The following is a 20,386-nucleotide window of genomic DNA, read 5'->3' as shown; positions in this document are numbered from 1 at the left end:
CCGTACAAAAATAAGATTTGATTCTAACTGATTGAATAACGGAACATGGGAAAGAGCACGACGGATATCTGCCTAAGGACAGAAAGGTCTTAATGGTTAGCTTTCTAATGAAAACTGGCTGCTATTCAAGTTGCACATTGTGTTTAGCATTGATTACACGTATCTGTTGATAAGTATATATTTTACGGTCTCATTCTGGATTCATTTAAAAAATCGGTTACTTTCAGAGGTTGATATATTTTACGTAATCAAATTTTACACTGAGGTTTTAATTAGACTGAGACACTTTACTTTATTTATCTACATATCGCCATCGGAAAATGCTAAATTATCGTGAAATGTTAAGCAATCGGAAAAATTAGTAATCTATTGTAAGTAAGTATTAAAATATCAGTAAAGTTAGTAACGCAACTGATTCTCAGATGGAGGGGAAAAAAAGGCGTAAAATCTCGAGGGAAAATTTGTGATAAGATGCAATCAATTCTTCCCGTGGAAGAAAGAATGCACTGAAAATTAGAGAACCCTAGAAAAACAGTAACTATATATTGCAATATGTAACTTTAAATCATTAGTTACGCAATTCTTTAGTCAGCCATGTATGTCAATTTTAATAATGCAACTGAATAAAACTCTTTAATTTCATATCATGTGCTAAATATTTACTGCTAATTTTTGGAATTATTTTTATTAGCTTAAATAAGCTATTGATCTCCAGTTTGGAATTGGTTTCTATAAACGGCGTAACACTTTTGAAATTGTTACCATCAAATATTATCGCCGTATATTATTTTTAAAGAAATTGCATACATGTGGGTGTCTTTCTACTTTACTTTAAGAATGACACCAATGTTAAGATTTAGTATTTTAATGAAAAAAAAAAAAAAAAAAGAAACAGAACGATGAAAAGAAGTAAGATAAAAATTTAGGTCCATAGCATAGGGTGCCATAACAATAGTGGTAATCCTCACACCAAATGGAAATGTTTTAAAGTCTCTTAACTACTACGTAATACTTTTTAGGATCCGTTCACCACGTTGCCGTCGCAGCATCGCTCACGCGCAGAAGTTGAGAAGTTAACTTATCACACAGCTTCGAGAATCATCTAGCTGCTGATGCGGTTGCCAGGTGCAGGAAGGAGGAAGGTTGAGTTGTAGGAGCGAATTACCACACGGCCATTATGCCTTGCCGGGCGTCCTCGCCTGGGGGTTGATCTGAAAAGAAAGAAAAAGAAAAAAAAAGTGAAAGAAAAAATTAATGTCCAGGTGGCGAATGTTAGGTTTGAGCACCACCGGTTCGTCTTATCAGCACAGGTTGGCATCATAATGGTTCCTTCATGGCGTATCTTTCGTACTTCATAACAATCAGAGGGATGAACTGTCTCATAAGGACCGAATAATTTGGGACGAAGTTTAAGTCCAAGTTTCAGTTCAAGTCGAAGATTCAGATCAAGTGGAAGTTTCAGTTCAGGCTGGATGGGCATTTGGTGTCCATGTTTATATTTGCGGGCAGGTTTGCGACGTTTCTTATACTGTCGTATATGTGCTTGCTGTAAACGGAGGAGGTTCCGTTGAGCTTCAATGCATAATGCAGCTTTTTCATCATCATGCTGTGTTAGCAATTTCATTGTTTTTTAAGTTCGTTTAAATTTTCTTCGTTTATACTTCCAGGCTTTCTGTTCTTTGGGAGTTTCTGCAGTTTTAGCAGGTGTTTTCTAGTTTGCTTGATCAGCACATGCTTGTTCAAACTGATTCAGTTTATTTTTCACAGTTTCTTCGGTATTCTGCACGTTTGGATCATTATTGACATCATTATCATCATTAGCTTCATGACTGTCAGCATCATCTGCGTTGTCATCAACATCATCTTCATTGACATGATCTACAGCAACGTCATCTTGATCAACATCATCTTCATTAGCTTCATGAGTGCCATCATCATCATCAGCACCATTAGCGTTATAATTGTCGTCATCATCAATATCATGATCTTGATCCATGTCGTCGTCTGCGTCATCACCATCTTCATCAACATCATAGTCATGAGCTCCATGATTGATATCAGCATCATCTTTGTCATCGTGATAATCCAAATCCAAATTCTCATCATCTAAATCCAATTCTGAATCGTCATGTGCAGCATCATCATTTTCCTTACTTGTTTTCTTCAACTGATTGTCATTTTCTGAAAATCTTCCATAGCAGTGTTAACTTCGTGTGGTTGGTGAGGAGTAATGATATGTTGAACTTCCAGAATTTCCGATTTTGAGGTGTTTGAAAGATCAGGTGGAAATGTATGATCATGAGTAACATTAGCAACATTAACAAAAATTTGATCATCATTATTGTCGCATAAATGAATACCATCTTTATCAAATGTAAATCGAGTTTGTTGCAAAAAGTCTATTCCGATAATGGCATCAAGAGGAATCATATAGTCTTTTACTACATGGATTTTAGCAGGTAAAATAGTGTTTTCAATTTGAATGTAGTCTTGAAAGAATCCAATACTTTGAACTGTGTCTCGGCCAAGTCCTGAGAATGTAATTCTGGAAGGATGTAATGGTGGAGAACCAATTTTGCGGTATGTTTTCTCCGTAATAAGTATTGCTTGTGAACCAGTGTCGTAGAGAGCAGTTAACTGAGTTCCTTTAAGTTGAATATCAACATGCATAGGATTTTTAGAAAAATTTTGAGTAGAAAGTGCATTTACAGTACTATCAGATGTAGAACAATCAGGAGCAGATTCCGTGGTAGAACTACCAGAACGTTTGAGACAATTGGAATGAACGTGACCATAATTTTGGCAGCCATAACAGAATTTGCCATTAGATTTATTAGGACAAGTATTGCTTTTGTGACCTTCTAAACCACAAGAATAACATACTGGCTGTGTATTTGATGTACGTTTAGCATCAATTTTGGCATTGGAAAAGGAATTTGTAAATTTCTTAGGAGTATTTTGCTTCAAATGTTTTGAATTGTTAAAGAGTTTTTCATAAATCTTCAGTTTTTCTTTAAATTCAGGAATGGATTTACAACTGTATAAAATTATTTTATTGTTTGATGAATCAGGAATACCATTGATAATATAATCAATCAAAGAAGAATCATCCATAGAACCTTTGTGTGCGAGGTCTCTCATAGCTAAAAAATATTCTTGTAAGGTTTCAAATGGTTTCATGTCAAATGGTTTCACGAGATTCCATTATTTTATGTAATTGAAGGCTATTAATTTTATCCGAAAATTCATCTAATAAATGGTGTTTTAATTGTTCCCAATTAGTAATTCCACGAATTGATCTTATTAATGTTAAAGCTGGACCTGTAAGACATTTTTTAACAAAAATTACTTGGTGTACAGGATTCGTGATCTCATAGAGATTAAAAATACCTTCTATGTCAGAAATAAAAGTTTCGACGCTGTAATTATCCCGAGAGGAAAAGGGTTTAATCAAATCAACAATGCCCTTTAAGCCAAAACATTGAAACGGAACAATTTGTGTTTGCGGGTTAGTTGATACCAATAAATTTGCAGGCGCACTTTTAAGAGAGATTTTTGCCTCCATTTGTTTACATAAAGAGTCATTTGAAGCGTGATTAATGTTCCTTTTGGGCGACGCTATGCGTCGAGGGTGAACTTTGCACCAAGGCATCTTGGCACCAAGGCACCAAGGTCGCTGTAGTCAGCGGAATCTGATTTTAATAACGATACATCAGCTAAATTCGTAAGAATATTATTAGCACAGGTTCACCACCTTCACCACGTTGCCGTCGCAGCATCTCTCACGCGCAGAAGTGGAGAAGTTAACTTATCACACAGCTTCGAGAATCATCTAGCTGCTGATGCGGTTGCCAGGTGCAGGAAGGAGGAAGGTTGAGTTGTAGGAGCGAATTACCACATACATGTATGCATGTTCCGAGCATTTTGAACAAACAACGATACGCAATAAAACATTTTTATTTCCAGCGTGCGAGACTGTTGCCATTCAGAAAAATGTAATCTTTAAGTTTTAATTAACAAACTCTCCAAAAGCAATGCATTACAACGGCCGCAAATAAAACACTTTTATCTTCCAATCGCCAATGAACTGCCATTTAGTAAAGACTAAGATATTTTCAAATTTTATCTGGATTATTATTGGGCAATAAATTAAGCAAATTAAAAACAATAATCACTGTTCTAAGGATATGTTTTTCTACTTTTTAAAACATTTATTTAAATGAACATGTGCTAAAATGAGGAGAATATCTAACCAGAAGGAGTAAAAATTTTTACGAAATTTCACTAGCTGGACTCATTAAAATCCATTACGTACTTTTCCTTTTGAATGATACCTATTTTACGCTGTTCCTCCGCAAGTGGGTAGATTTTAAAGAAAGAATATAGCAAATATAACACTATCATGAATTCTAAAGATATACTGATTTTATATATTTGGTCATTTTACTACTGAATTGAATTTGATGTGGCTTAAGTGCGAAGAACATGGTGCTTAATAAAGTTAACACACAAAAAAAATTATAATAAAAACACACCAAATAATTTGTCTAAGAAAAATTGATATTCATATGACGAACTAAGGAAAGAATATTAAAAATATAAAAAATGTATGCCAACACTTAACATTGAATCGGGAATTTTAAACATATGCTGATATACAGCTTTTAAACATTTTTGATTTCGTAGTTGAAGTGTATGTAACATAAGAGCGGATAAGAGAGTAAAGGTAAAAAAAAAAAAAAAAAAAAAAAAGCTTCAAAATAAAGGCAAAAAGGAATAAATAAATAAAATCTGAAAAGTTTAAGGATTTTTTATGCTCTCGCAGATCTGGCAGTGTACCAGACTGCTGTTGTACTCACTACTGCTAACTTAATTATTAAACACCATTTTCTTCCCACTTAACGTCATATACGACTCAAACAGCAAAACTGCAAAAGTTTTAAAAGTAGCATATTATGATATGTTTAGAATACCGATGCAGTGTTAAATATAGGCATATGTTTTTTTTATTAGCTCAAAAGGGACATTAATCCCGAATGGGATATTAATCTCGAAACGGCATTTTGTGTTGGAACACTATAAACGCCTTCTCAGCTTTCAAACGGATATATGGTATTCTCCCGCCTTCTTAGCATGCCTTCGCAGTGTAATGGTCAGTATGTCTCAATGCATATTCGAAAGGTCCGTGGTTCGAGTTCCGGCGAAGACATTGCTTATTTTCATGTCTCCTGCTTCCAAATAACCGAATGTCTCTACAGTTGTGCTGAACTAAAATGGTGGTGGATGATGATCGTCCACCTCCAGGATTTGGCGATTGGGTCCCCTCATCTCCATTTGCCCTTTAAAAGGGGAGTATATAAAGTATTTCTCCCGCCTTCTTAGCATGCCTTCGTGGTATATTGGTCAGCATGCTCGATGCGTATTCGAGAGGTCCGTGTTCGTGTACAGGCTAGGGCATTGCTCCTTTTTCATGCCTCCTGCTTCGAAAATAACTAATGTCGCTACACTGTTGTCTCCAAATACTATCGCCGTGTATTGCATGTAAAGAAATTGAATAATGAGGTATCTGCATGAATATATGTATATTGAACTGTGAAAAAGGTACCTAGATCCATTAAGTTTTGAATAACGTAGTCCTCCACTCGAACATGGGCACCTGGAAGCCCGAATTTTGAATTTCGAATTTGTTTTATTATCTATATCATACTTTGTAAAACGTTAACGAATTTTTAATTAAGAAACTCAACGATTTCAAAGCGAATAGTGTGAAAGAAATAATCGCTTCCGATTTGAAATCGAAAAAAAATATGTCCAGCCTTCGAGACTGTCTATCGGAAATTCTAAAGATGTACTGTTTTTGAATACTTGAATGAGTGCGAAAATTAGTGTTTTTCAGAGTTTTTAATTAATATCTCGACTGATTAAAATCGTACGAAGACGGGAACTGTCGAAATGACTTCTCATGAATTTTTGGAACGGGAAGTAATGTATTTAATGTTTGGCAATGTTATTTTTATTTTATTGTAAAACTTAGAATATGTTTATTATATTATTTTCGGGACGTTAAAATTTTTAATAAAATATTTCATACTTATTTGACTTTGAACTTTCATTGCAAGGAATCATAAAAGGAGCTTCAGCTCTATGTCATTTAATGAAATCTAATGTATATATTTCCGACGTGCTGCTACTGTTTAACTGCGCCCAAATACATATAATCTTGTATTAGAAAAGGCGAAAAGAAAAAATTGTGCGTGCCATGGACGCAATCATTTGATCAATGTTCACGTTTACAGATATTGAGGGTTGCGGTACGTCATATTATATTCATTATAATATTTATATTTGGGACGCAAATTGATGAATATACTCGGATTTACTCTGAATATCTTTCCCTGTAAAAATTGTTACTGATCGGAGATATGAAAATTGTTCCAAAATTTTGGTTAATTCTTTGCTCCTCTCTCATGTTTGTTGGAATTGTTCATACGAGTACTAGCTCAGTATTCGAAAACACTGCAAAATATCAAAATGTTTAATTTAATTACCCTTTGCTTCGGAGAAGTGGATAGCAAGGATTTGTAAAACAATTTAAAATGGAATCCTAAGTTTCAAAGCTTGTATTTTGGAAAATATACAAGAAGTTATTTTTATATATTAAAAATTGTGAATTTTAAGATTTCAAAAGTACAATCAATATTACGTTATAAACTTTATCATTATGATCTAATTTATGGTTTAAATTCTGCGAAGAGTTTAGTTGTTAATAATAAGGATTATGAAATGAATATGATTTAAACCATGAACTGCCTACTTTAGTTATTATTTCCAGCATTAGCAGTCTCGTTAGCAATAATAATTGATTAATATGACTCAAAAAAGTAAAGAGGAAAAATGGCAAAGAAAGAAAAAGGGGAAAGAGGAAAAAAGCTGATAATGTGGACGCACTAAGCTGATCAAAGTATACGTTTACAAATAATATTTCCGAAAAGGAGAGTAATTAAAAACAACATAAATAAGGTAACTGGGTAGTCAAAAATTTTAGTTCTATTCGGACGTTCGAGAAAATAACGTCAGGAGTAACACATCAAAATTTTATTCGAGATAGATCATTGGGTATTGAAAACAACGGCTAAACATTGTGCAGGATACAAGTATGTTGATTAGTCATTTTAACTTAATAAGCATTACTGAATTCTTTACAGAATTGGTGGCTTACTAGTAGATAATAAACAGTATAAAGTAGCTCAATAACTCAACATTAGCATACTGAACTGTAAAATTGAAATAAAATTCCAAGCTTATAGAAGTGATGTGAAATCAAGTGACATGAATTTTCTTTTCATTTGTGGCCACAAATATAAATAATAAGCTGCAGTTAAAAGCATATCCACCTCTTAACCTGAGCAGCAAAAATTGATGATAAAAATAAAGAATCAAATAACAAAGAAAAATGTTATAAAATCTGATGGAAAATTACTATATTTCCGTTAATGTATGATCCATTACTTTTAATATTATAATTGGAGTTTATTTTCTAATCTTCATTAGCGCATCTTCTACTACCTTATATTAAAAAAAACCTGGATTTTATATAGAAATAAATCTTAAACAATAAAGTATGTATCTATTTTTGGTTCTCGTCGCTTCAAATTAGCCTTGAAGAAAAACAATATTCTTTCGCTTAGTAAATCAAAAGGAACATCGGCGTAGTAGTGCGCAAGCAAAAGAGCAACGAGTGGCTTTAGTGAAGAAGATAATCTTTGCATGTAAAACACTAAACGTCGTGCAAATTACTCAGGAACACGACATTCCCATTAGACACTGTGTTATTTCATTACACTGAATGTTAGTGAAAGATTAGAAACAAGAAACTGTTTCCATTATTTTGCTCAAAATTTAAGCTTATTGGAAATTCTTCTTGTGAGATGTAAAGTATCATCTTTTAACCCGCTACGGAACAGGAAGTTAAAAGCATACAGCTTTCATATACTTGTTTATTATGCCTCAAAATCTTTCTGAAAATTTTCTTGCTATCTTTTTTTATTTTTATTCATGCTGACGCTTTCCGCCGGCTTCAAACTAATGTGCGTTTATTGCGAATGAAAGCAAGAAGCTGTCAAAAGAATCGCTGGGAGGAAGGAAATTGAGAGTTGACAAAAAATGTCACTTCCGTAATCCTTTTGTGATGAAAGAATTCTGTGCAGCTTAACTACGACTTTGCGTTTACGTGGCTCTGTTGCTTATATCGCAGATTAATGAAAGTTATTTCGAGAAAGTGCAATAAAATGACTAAATATAGTAGTTAATTAACAAGTAGAGTTGAGCTATATATTTTCTCTTCAGATTTTTAAATACTGAAAAGAAAAATCACTTTGTGATTTTGAATATTAAAACTTAAAAATTATAATTATAAAATTATTATGTTTTTTCAATTAATAATTAAGTCTAGTATTAAGCTGTTCCATGTAATGAACACTGGACAGCACTCTCAGTGATGAGATATTGAAATGAGAGATACGTTCAGAAATTATAGTGCAAATACCGAACAGAAAATTTTCCAACTTTTAAAATGAGTTATTTTGAAAGTTAAACGTAAAATCCTAAAACTTAAAGGCATATTCACCTAACGGTATTTTACTAACAGTTTGTGGTGTTACGGGCGTGATCGCCAAAAGTGTCGATACTAAGAATATCAAGTACAAATTAATTTTGCGTAAATACTTAAACTAAAATTTGGTGTTTAGTACATTGCTTAATCATTACTAAATAGATTAACAAGACTTACCCACTGATGCATGCATGAGCCGATTATTTTCTTTTTCCAATCTCATATTTATTTCAATACACATACTTTCTGGATTAAATAAGACACATTTATCACACATAATTATAAATACTCAAATATCATAACTTAGATACACGCAATGCGATAACTCAAATGGAATTTCCGTGGAGTGCCGAGGCGTGACTATTCGCGCAATCCTGTCCCATCGAATAATTTTGCGGTTGAAACGTGGTCAATTTTATCTTCGTATTATCGCGCTGTCTGGTTACACACTTATAAGCTCTTCTTTTTTTCTTTTTACATTCATATTATTTTTACACACGTCATCACGTTTGACACATTGCTGGTCAAGCACATCTTGAAGTCGAACAGTTACTTATATTCTGCTTGCACGTTTATTTTATGTTGTTCACCTCAGCCGGACTTAGTGAGTCTCAAATCAAACATCTACTTTAAGTACTGGATTTCTTCATTCTGCTTCTTTCTCGGCAAAATTAGACAGGAACAAATGGCGACTGCTGAGTGTGTGTGGCCCGAAGGCCCACACACTCGCTAAGCTCGACGTCAGGCAGCAAGAGGGGAAAAAGGAAAAAGAGAGACAAACCAGTCCTTCCAGTTTTTATACCTTTCGACGCACGTGCTCGCGCGTGATAACGATACAAGAATCGATGTAGCCACAATGTTCTCACACAGTTACTTCCTATAGTTACTGATTTGACTATAATTATCTGAGGCACACGCGGATTAAATTTTACTTATCTGATCTTGGTGGACTGCAAACTAAATCGAATATTCTAAAATAGGACATCTGGCTTTATCGTCTGTTAATCGCTTCAAAATAGAGACTTACGGAACTCGAATGGCAATAACAATGATTGAAGAAATATAAAAATCTTTTTTTTTAGTCAAATGAGCGGTAGCACTTAAGATAAGGAAAATCTTTGCTAAACAAGCAGCGGTTACAGATATGGATACGGATAACGAAGGTGTTTATGTGGCCCCAGAAGAGGCCTTATTTAGCTAGATTAGAAATTAAGCCTCTGAGAGCACATGACTGTGACGCGCTAGTAGATGAAACTCCGAGAACAGTCAAGAAAGTGAAGTTTGATTGGCACACTTGCAGCACAAGACACCATCCTCAGATGGAAAGGGACAAGAGATAAAATTCACGCCACGCAGGAAAATAAATAAACATCAGGAACAGTTATTTTAGAAACAGTTAAACAGCATAAGTGAAGTACTGCTTGGAGTATTATCCATGATGTAGTGATGGTTTCACAGCGGAAAATGAGGCTTTGAAGCTAGGCTATTCTTGGATGTTTTGTATAAATCGCTAATTTCAGAGTTCTTAATATATTTTAAAAGAGCTTGAAAATTTTCTAGAACTTGGGTATCACTGAGAACTTGGCTATCACTTTTATAGGAGTCGCAAGGGCCTCGGCGTAGCTTTTGTTGGGGATTACGTGGTCGGAATATTTTCTAGGACTGTTTTTGTTTCAGAATTTCTTAATTTAGGAAACAGTTCACAGCCTTATGTTCTTGATTACAGTTGGCACAAAGTGGTTTGTCCTTTTTTTTTTCCTAGCGGCAATCCCTAAAACTATGTTCCGGCACACTGGGACATCTGGGGTCGTGTCCACATGCAGTTTGATGGAAGGGTTAGCAACGGTAGCACTGCATGGGCCACTGCGATACGATAACTGATATGATATGGTCACAACTTTTAAGTCGAGGTAATGGTGGAATATTATATTGTAGACAGTTGTTGCTCTGTAACTCTTGGGAAGGAGTCACCAGGAATAATGATAGTTTTGCATGTTCTACTTTTTTTCCTTCAGATTATATGCTCAGTTTTCAACGGCTGGTACCCGAGGAAAATAGTTTTCCACTGAATATTACCTATTTCGAACATGAGTTAGAGTCAACCCCTGTTAACTTTTAAATTTACTTGCTTGAGCAATAACGTGCATAAAAGTCTGGTCTCAGCAAATACAGACAGTAAAAAAGAAAGAGAATGTAGAAAAGAGAGAACTGAAAATTTAAAGTAATTGAGACAAACATTTTTTAATATACAAAGAATCATTCTTTCGTTGGTTTCTTTTTGGTGGAGCAATAATAGAGCAGAAAATTGGGATAATTAACACTTAAGATGGTTCTGGAGATCAACGCTGGGAAGACAAACTGAACGGTGACGAAGACAACGGTGATATAAAAGCGTTAGCAGACGACACAGACAGCAGTTCCAACCGCATTAAATGATTTGAGACCTAAGGAAAAGCAGTGCACAACGGTAAGAGATGATAAGATTCAAGATCCAAGAAGTAAAAATAAAAATATCTTATTAGATATTGATAATGCTAATATTGCTAAGTAATTTGCATAGCACCAATGCACCAATGAAATAATCTGAGAAGTGATTAAGAAAATGAGATTTTTCCGAACACTTTGCATTAAAGATTTTGGAATCTTGCTTGGGCAATGTTCTTAAAAGGTTCGTAATTTTAGATCTAAACCTTCATTGCTAAGATCTAAACCTTCATTTGCAGTCCCTAATTATTAATTTTATAAGTCCGCATAAAACAATTTATCATCAGAATGCCTGTTCAGAATAATTTGTTGAAAGGAAAGTTATCATTTGCTAAAGTAAATAAACAAAAGAAAGTTATTACCTTAAAATGTGTAAGCACTCTGATTAGAAAACAAACAGGGACCTGAGCTATAAATTTGAAGGAGAAGAAAAAAATAATATTTTTAAATTCAATCAGATAGTACAAATTTTATTAATTGTTTTAAATTTGCAGCTTCGCATTGAACATGGATTTCACATAGAATAAGAAATTTAAAACAAAACTACTTGTCTTGTTCTCTTTCTTTCTGTCGCTCAAAAGAAGGCAGTATATGTTGTCCAATATACAGCATCGATCGATAAAGGACAAATAGGCTAAGGGGACTTTTTCCATCGTGCTCTTTCCTCCCACAACCTGCGATCGAGTGAATTTCCAGCAATTGTTGCGGTTGTTTTACCGCATGCTCATCGTCATTTCAAGATTTCATATGATAATATATTAAACATAAAGGATAAATGAAGTAACTTTTGTAGAAATTTGAAGATGACTGAAAATGAAACACAACTTAAAAGCCTTAATTAAATAGCTATTTTGTTTTTGGGTCAACTGATCGTGAGGGAGGACTTTAAAATAATGAATGTTAAAGGTCAAATGCAATAAGTATAAAAATATGAAATGAGCAGTTTTTAAAATACATATTGCATGAAAACTAGTTAGTTAACATTTTATGATAATAGAAAGATATCATTTTGTCCGAGTCACTTCTATGATACTGAACACATAAGCGAAGTCTAAGAGGATGCATTAAGTAATTTCAAGGTGTTTTTAGTTTCGCTTTCAAGGCACAAGAAATCAATGCTTAAATTGAGTCTGAATCCGGTTCCAGTATATCAGAGTTTTTGGATGACATCAAAATTCCAGACAGATTGCCCCAGAATGCCAAATAAGGTAAGCTTCATTACCTTGTTCAACAGAATTGCAATGTTAACTATTCTGCAATAATGGAATAATTTGTTTAAATGTGGATTGGTACTACATCCTGTATGAAATCCTCGATTTCCCTGAAAAGAGCAAAATATAAGGGAAAACCTGAAGATATTATGAAAGAGAAATCCTCTTTGTCAAGAATGGATCGCTCTAGAAAGAATAATTTTATAGTGTGTACTCATCTGGTTAGCATAGATTTAAATGAATTAGAAGTCAGAACAGACATGAAATTTTGTTTTATTTTGAAGAATAGTGATCAAAATTCATACCTTTCTTTTGACCTTAGAAAGATTTAGTTTTCAAAGATTTAATTTTAATTTGTTATTCATTTGCACTTTTTTTACTTTTAGTACTTTTAGTAATTTGTACTTAATTTTAATTATTAATTATTTATTGTTTATCTCTTATTTAATATTTTTCCTTTGTTTCTGATTGTCTTTTATAGAGCTTTAGATCTTTTTAGCTTTACGCATGAAGGACTGACCTGGATATTAGGACATGTTAAGAGCTTTTCACGTACCAGTGATCAAGAAGAGGTTTGAAATTAAACAGACAAATAAAAATAGCTTCACAATTTTACAAAGATGGGATAATAAAATATTAAATCGATTGAAAATTTAGATGTCTTTCTTCAGAAGGCAAGAGCTGCTGTTTCGAAATATTAGCAGTCTGTTAATTTCACAAAAGTGTAAATTATATATAATTTAAAAATTAAAGTAAGAAAGGAAAGAACAAGTTTGACATGCATTACAAGTCTAATATTTTCTTATCATTCTGACGTTAAAATTTGGAGTTTAAAACGCTCCTATGAACGCCATAAAAAGGAAAAAGTACTTCTGTGTTTGTTTCCACAAAGAGCACAGTTTGTCAATAAACAAAAATTAAATACAGTTTTTTTTTCGCAAACAGACAGCACACTCAAAAATGGAAAATCGGTAAACTATATTGTGTTATTTCAATATACAAAACAGAATACGCGAAATTTATGTCCTTTTCTGAATGGAGAGAAATTAATACAGTTTCACTATAGTCCTATGTATTTATCATATCAATAAAATCAGTAATGTAATGAGGAAAACTTAAATTTTGGTTCACTGATTTAATCAATATCATCATCTTTTGCATTAGTGTAGATTTTTGTAAGCTCCTAAGACGAATGAAAAATGTATTGATTGATTTTATATGGGAGTATATCATACATTCAATCCTCGTATATCAGAAATTTCTTCTTTCCTCATCAGGATGCAAATTACTATGTTGAAGTGTACTTTGTAAAGTTGCGCGCTTCCAACCTGCACGCAACAAAGTGGTGACTGCTGAAAACTGGAAATAGACCAAAGTCTTGAGAAGGGTTTAAATCCCTTTTATTCAACTTTAGAAGTTACAAATGCGTGCTCTTGACGCTCACAAACTACGCCGACCCGGAAGTAAAATAAAAATAAGAAACTAAAAAGAGATAATAACAAGTGACTAACTATGAGGCTCTCTAAACGTAACTAACCTCACCGCGTTCTAAAATACCGCTGATAATTCAGCAAACTCTGAATAATACGTTGAAAGATTAACAATTTGCCGAGGCAAGCACACAGACCGAAACGCGTGGTTCTTCAATTTCTAACTAGCCACCTCCACACTCGTGAAGCAAGAAAGCACCCTTTCGAACTCGTTTCCTTTCTATTTAACTCAGAATACTTCCACTGATAATTTGAATCCTTGCGCGTTCTACTAAAAATTTACATACTCTGGCATTGGCAATTCCAGGGGAAAATAAGGCTTGACAGGAAAGATAGTTTAAACTTAAAATAAATGTTAGTTAAAATAAATATAAACCCTACAACTTAAATCGAAGTTTTAATGTTTTAGATGCAGAGCGTTTTTTGCAACAGCGATCATTTTCTGCCACCCAGATCTGCCGCTTATTTTTCAGCTTTAGCCACTTTGTTAGCTGACGTTAATACATGTCATAAAAGGTTTGAGCCATCTTAGGCAAGCCAATTTGTGGCCTCCGATAGCGAAAATTTTCGTTTGAAATTTCAACCTTGTTACTATATTACCTTCAAGTGACTCAAGTGACGGAGTTTAGTTTGTAAGCGCAAGTATTGACTTCTGTTTAGTTTCAAATAAAAATGGTTACTTATATTTTTCTTAAGACTTTTTTGCACTATTTCAGAAGAGCGGTAATTCACTTGACAATGATGGTCTAAGGTCTGAAGGATTTTGAGTAATTTCTGCACTATTAGAACCCTGTACGTAAACCAAGCAAAACTGGATTATGATTCTTAAATGTGTTTGTAAATTTTGAAGGATCACTCTCGCAACTGACAGCTGGTGAGTTAAAAATTTTTATTGTAAATATCTCGTTATTTAATATGTTCTAAGATATATTTTAATTTTATAACAGTCATTTTATGCCACTTTCCAATCTCTTCTAGTTTCAGTTTACAACTCCTTGCCAGAATGAGGTTTTAGAATCGCGTTAAATGCAAATCATAAGTAGAGTAGTATTTAAGTCAAGTTTCACTGACTTTGCCAGAGAGAGAGAACTAGGCTTCCTGAATAGCGCGCTTTTGCCTTTTGGGCTACGTCTCTCTAAAGTATTACTACGCTTGGTCGTTATTAGTACGTGGCTTTTGACAACTTCGCTGCCTAAGCTAGTATCACGAGCAACTAGTATAGATTTGTATTAGCTTCTAAATTTCTTTAGTTAGTCATTAGTTAGTTCTTATTTCTTACACTTTGAGTTTAAGCCCAAGTACAGGCTTTGCTCTATGCCCTACTTTATGCATATATATATAGCGTCCTTATTCGGCTTTTATTATCGCAATTGTTGGTCATAATCATTTACGACCAATTATAGAAATGTTTTAAATAACGAAAATATTCATGTTTTGGAATGTCAGATTTTAAAAAATATAATTTTCGACTAATAACAAAATCTACTACGTATATAATAATAGTTTATGTTTGGAGTTCGTCTAATAATAAATATCTAACAATGTTTAAAAACAGTTTATTGCTGTAAATATCTAACAATATTTAATATCAGTTTATTGTTGTTCCGAAAAGAATATTTAATAGGCCTCAATAGGAAGTTATGCTGTGCCCACATCCGATTTTGTATTTTTACTTTATTTTTTGTTCTCGTTATTTTTTTCAGTTTGTAAACCTGCTATAATGGTACAAACATTTGACTGATGGGAAAATTAATATAAATTCATATTTGGAGAAGAAAATTTGCCTGTAAAACTTTAATAATATTATTTTCTAAAATAATCAAAGGGATATGGTTTCAGAAAAGCTTTATACTCCTATATAAAAATTATTACCATATTTTCAATCTTTTTAATTCCACAAGAATAAGTTTTAAAAAGTAGTTTTGAAGCACTAAAACCTAGGTTAAATGCTTTCATTCAGTATAAATTGTGAAATCGCAAACATTTCCTGTAAGTCAGTAGCACTGAAATTGTGACTTATACATATATTACCATGAGGAGATGCTGATACAGCTTCCTTTGTTTAACCTAAAGGTGAAAGAAAGATGGGAGTGTATTCAATATTAATTTTAAAAGAAAAAATGCCTGGGTGATAAACGGGACTATGACTGGAAGCTTAAATGAGTTCAATGTGTGTTTTAAGGTTAAAGAAGATATTAAATGATGCCTAGTAGTAAAACAAGTAAAGACGTTTTACCTTAAAAATGAGAAAAATAGGTGAAAAAAATTTTGAATTTCTCATTGACTGTAGTTTCTTTAATTAGTCCAAAGCCTGCTCCTACGGTGAGAGACTCGTACAGAATTTAAAGTACTCGGTTGAAAGTTTAGGATAGGGTTGAAGTAGGATTTTCTAGAATTTCTTTTAAGAATATAATAGAAACGAACTCGTTAATGAGACTCTTATGCATGAAAATTTTGGAAGAATCTAAAACTTCAAAAAGAAATGGATATTTAAATCCAGCAATAATTTTGATCTCCGAAAAATGCACTTGCGTATGAGTAATTATAGATAGAAAGGTACACGTTACTTATCGGGCGCAAGTTCAAGGTTTACGCAATGTTTTTAAAAAGTACTCCAAACTATCGATATATCAATAAGTTGTCAAATATTATCGATATATATAAAGTAAATATACGATAAAAACTTAAATTATACATTTTAATTATCAAATAATGATTACTTAACACATTACAATAAAAAAAAACATATTGTTCTAATCTTTCGTAATTTTGTTGCGCTATTGTTCTCTTCAAGTATAAAAAAGTCAATTATTTTTGCTTTATCACAGAATTGGAAAGACTTGGCATTGCCCAAAGCTTGACATCAGCGGCTATCTCCTAGCACATCGCCTTGTTCCCTTTAGAAACTGTTCCTGAAAATTCTGTATTTCTGCAGAAATTTTATAGCAGTTTCTTCCGTCTCTGGGAAATTCCCCAAGCCCATATTTTAAAATTAAGCGTAAGATAAAAAATATCAACACTTTTAACAAAAAACATTGGACCTTGGAATAAAGAAACTGCATCTAACAAAAAGAAAGCATACGAAAATGGCAACCTTGCTTGACTGAAAGATTATTATGAGCATGGTTGCCTGAATGATGTTTATACGCATAGTTGCCAAAACCTGAAATATTCTAAAAATCTGGAGACCTTCTACTTAGATAATATTCTATACTTTAAAGAACTGCGAGTTTGTTGCATAGAGGCAAACCTGCATTCATAAGAAATGTCCCATAAATAAAAGTCCAGCATTGCATCTTTTACAAATGATAATTTGATTTTAGTGATGGATTTTAAGGAAAGCAGAAAACACACTTTTTGAAATATTCTTAAAAAGAAGGGCAGAATTTTGAGATGAATGGCAGAATAATGAGAATAACTAATATATTCTTACTTTCAAGACTTAAATTCGGAAATGATGAAGGTCTGAATATCACCTATTTAGGTGATAAGGGAGGTGGTAGAAGGAAAACGACACATACCAGCAATACCTATCAGAAGATTAATTCCATATTTCGAAACTGACATATGCAATGCAATCAAGAAGACATTTTAAAATTGATTTGCTTCCCTTTTACTAATAGTGTTGCACTTCTTGAAAATTTTTAATAAACCGCACAAAAGTATTTATCTCAAATATTAAACTTTATTTCAAAAAGGGAACTTTATTTCAAACTTTGAAACTTTATTTCAAAACTTTATTTCAAAAGCATTTGAAATAAAACTGTCAATGTGTCAATCTCAAATTAGCAGCAACAATGATTTTTGTTTTCGGTAAATAAATATAATCAGAAAAGAGAGAGTTTTGAAAAATGTCTGCCCTCCCCATATGTGCTGAACTATTTCATTGTGGAAACTGTTTCAGCAAAGTGCAACACTTATTTTAAACCCAAATAGTTGATTTTAAACCCATTAAGCTTATTCCTGTTGATTGAATTTTGGCACACATTTCGACAATTTTAGAAAGTATTAGTATTAGTATTATTCCGTTATGGCAAAGCACACGAGAGCTATCTGTCTAAAGGGAGGGATGCCTTCGTGAAGGACTTTCTATGGGAAACTGGCTCGTATATACGTTACACTTCGAGAAAACCACGAAAACGCCCATGCAGCCAGCCCGTTCGCGGGTTTCGAACACAATTTTAGAAAGACACACGGTTGATGTATTGCCCTTGGTCTTGGCACATTTTACATAAACGGTCATTATGTTCCGAATTAAATTTATAATTTTCTTGTCAAGCAGTCTCACGAAACTTAATCTGTAAATAACAGTAACCGGATATAAAAAATTTAAACCTTCTCTTTTTTTTTTTTCTAAATAGCCTATTGTTTTTCCAGAAACTGAGATCTCATATGCTGATTCTCAGAAAAGAATAACGGATCCTATTCTTTTTTCAAAGGCAAGAGATAATTATCATTCATCTGGATTTTCCAGATAATGCACGAGCTTATCATTTCTCATGAACATTCAGACTTTTAATTTGACACAATCGTGTCGATGAGCAAGTACATAAAAATGCCCTCGCATACTAGCCTTCGTCTTTGATAATTTTAAAAGGTTGTAATAAACAAACAAAGATACATTAGTTTTGATATAAATTCATGGATTTATTATAATTTATTATAAATTTAAATAAAAATTTTCTTACTTAGATTTTATAAAATAAAATTATTTTATTTATCTGTATATTATTTAATATAAATTATTATATTTATCAATATATATTACCAAGTTAAATAATCTTTCTCCAGAGCAGGTGTTATTAATAAATAATATGAGACAAAATTTGATATCTTCATTTTCCATTTATCTTATATTTTAACTCTTGTATTTTTTAGTATAACTCTTCAATTATTTCTAAAGATAAGCAACAAAATATGCTTTTCAGAATAAGCTTCTTCAGTACTTAAATGTTATTTAAAACCCCAGATTAAGCAATTACTGTAGCTCATTTATGTAAATAATAGCGATGATTATTCCTACACATATTACACCTAAGGAAAAATTCGTGTAGCAAATGTATATTGATTTTTGTATTTCTGAATTAACATAAATCCATTAACAAGGTTTCTTTTTCGAAAGTTGAATTTTTGGGTCAGCATCAGTTTCACTTACAGATTACTATATATTATAACGCATTTTAAGACACCAATATATGCTAGAAGATTATAGCTTACACCTATGTATGCTATAATATTATAGCAATATTTAGTAAGTCGAAAATTTTTGTATAATTTATTATTAAATGTTTAATTTGTAAAATAGTCAAACTGTAACATTCATAAGACTGCATTCAGTACTGTAATATACCAAAATTAAATTTTCGGTTTTTTACAGTACATCTGAAGATACTAGAGTAATGTATATTTAAAAGAAAAATTTTTCAAATCTGAAAACAAGTCATAAAGGTTTTATACATCGTTGGTTACACATTTTACGGTACTTTGTTAGGTTATGCTTTCTAAGTCACATAAAATATAGCTCAAAATATGATAAATAAAGATATATATAAACCTAACCTTTCTTTTTGATGCAGCAAGTCTTTGATCTCTGACGTCTTCTGCTTCTCCTGGTGGCTTGTTACCCCAAACAACAATAGCTATCCTGGTATATGTGTAGAGAAGCACCGTCATGGGGAAAAAGTACTGTAATATCATCAGTGCCATACTGTAATAGTACCTTTGTTCTGGACTTTCCCAAGATTCAGTGCAGACATAGCGTGTTGTCTCATTCTCTCCACTCCATGCCGGGTGAACAGCTAGCTCAGACAGAATTGCAGTTGGAAGTGGGGTGATAAGGGCTACTATCCACACAAGGACGATAATGAGTTTGGCTTGTAGTTTTGTCATTCTGGGTCTCAGTGGGTACAGAATGGCGATGTACCTGTCTATGCTGATGGCGATCAAAGTGTATGCACTAATGAAGACAGACACAACTTGTGCGTAAGATACTAGAACGCACATAACTGCACCAAATGGCCAATACTGGAGAAGAAGATTAGACACGAATCCAAACGGTATGCAAAGACAAGCCATTAGAATATCTCCAACTGCCAAGTTTATGATAAAGAAGTTAGTTACTGTTCTCATTCTTTGGTAGGCGAGAACGATGTAGACAACCATGCCATTTCCGCCAATAGCAGCTACTGACACAGTGATGTACATTATGTGCATAACAGCTTCCATAACTTTTGGAACCTTCATTGCAGCATCGGGACTAAATGACAGGGATAAGTTTGAAATATTCATCTCAAGTTCAGAAGTTAAGTTTATCGGCAACATTGTAATTGCAAGAATATATACAATATTAAACCCTAAAACACTTAAGTGAAATATAATTTTGAACTTTAATTATGTGAAATGTAAAATTAATTTGTTAAAAAGGTTTATTTTTAATAAATTTGTGCATATCTATCCATACATTTAGAACTTTTAATTACATAGCCGAAAGATCAATATATTTCATAAACTATTGCTTCCTGCAAAATTCTTGCAAATTGCTTCCTGCAAGATTTGTTAATAAAATATATTCTGTTTTTAAAGAGAAGCAA

General features: G+C 32.9%; 1 protein-coding gene across 1 annotated transcript; it reads right to left on the bottom strand.

Moving 5' to 3' along the window:
* Positions 1 to 799: 799 nt before the first annotated feature.
* LOC118198302 (RYamide receptor-like) lies at positions 800 to 20,370 on the bottom strand. Its single transcript, XM_035369946.2, has 2 exons — positions 19,356 to 20,370; positions 800 to 1,211 (listed from the first exon to the last, which is right to left on the bottom strand). Exons 1-2 carry the CDS (start codon positions 20,115 to 20,117, stop codon positions 1,176 to 1,178), a joined length of 798 nt encoding a protein of 265 aa, XP_035225837.2. The 5' UTR covers positions 20,118 to 20,370; the 3' UTR covers positions 800 to 1,175.
* Between the last annotated feature and the right edge of the window lie 16 nt (positions 20,371 to 20,386).

Source organism: Stegodyphus dumicola, chromosome 4 (genome assembly GCF_044657685.1).
Source record: "Stegodyphus dumicola isolate Sdum_Otavi_A_Nest chromosome 4, ASM4465768v1".
Lineage (NCBI taxonomy): Eukaryota > Metazoa > Arthropoda > Arachnida > Araneae > Eresidae > Stegodyphus > Stegodyphus dumicola.
This window is presented reverse-complemented; position numbering and strand designations above follow the sequence as displayed.

Bases quoted from the DNA above. Each gene is read 5' to 3' on its own strand.
- LOC118198302 (XM_035369946.2), bottom strand. From the start codon at position 20,117: ATGTTGCCGATAAACTTAACTTCTGAACTTGAGATGAATATTTCAAAC. The intron at 1,212-19,355 runs GTTAGGTTTATA...CTTTCTTTTCAG, and splicing joins TTGCTGCATCAAAAAGAAAG to ATCAACCCCCAGGCGAGGAC.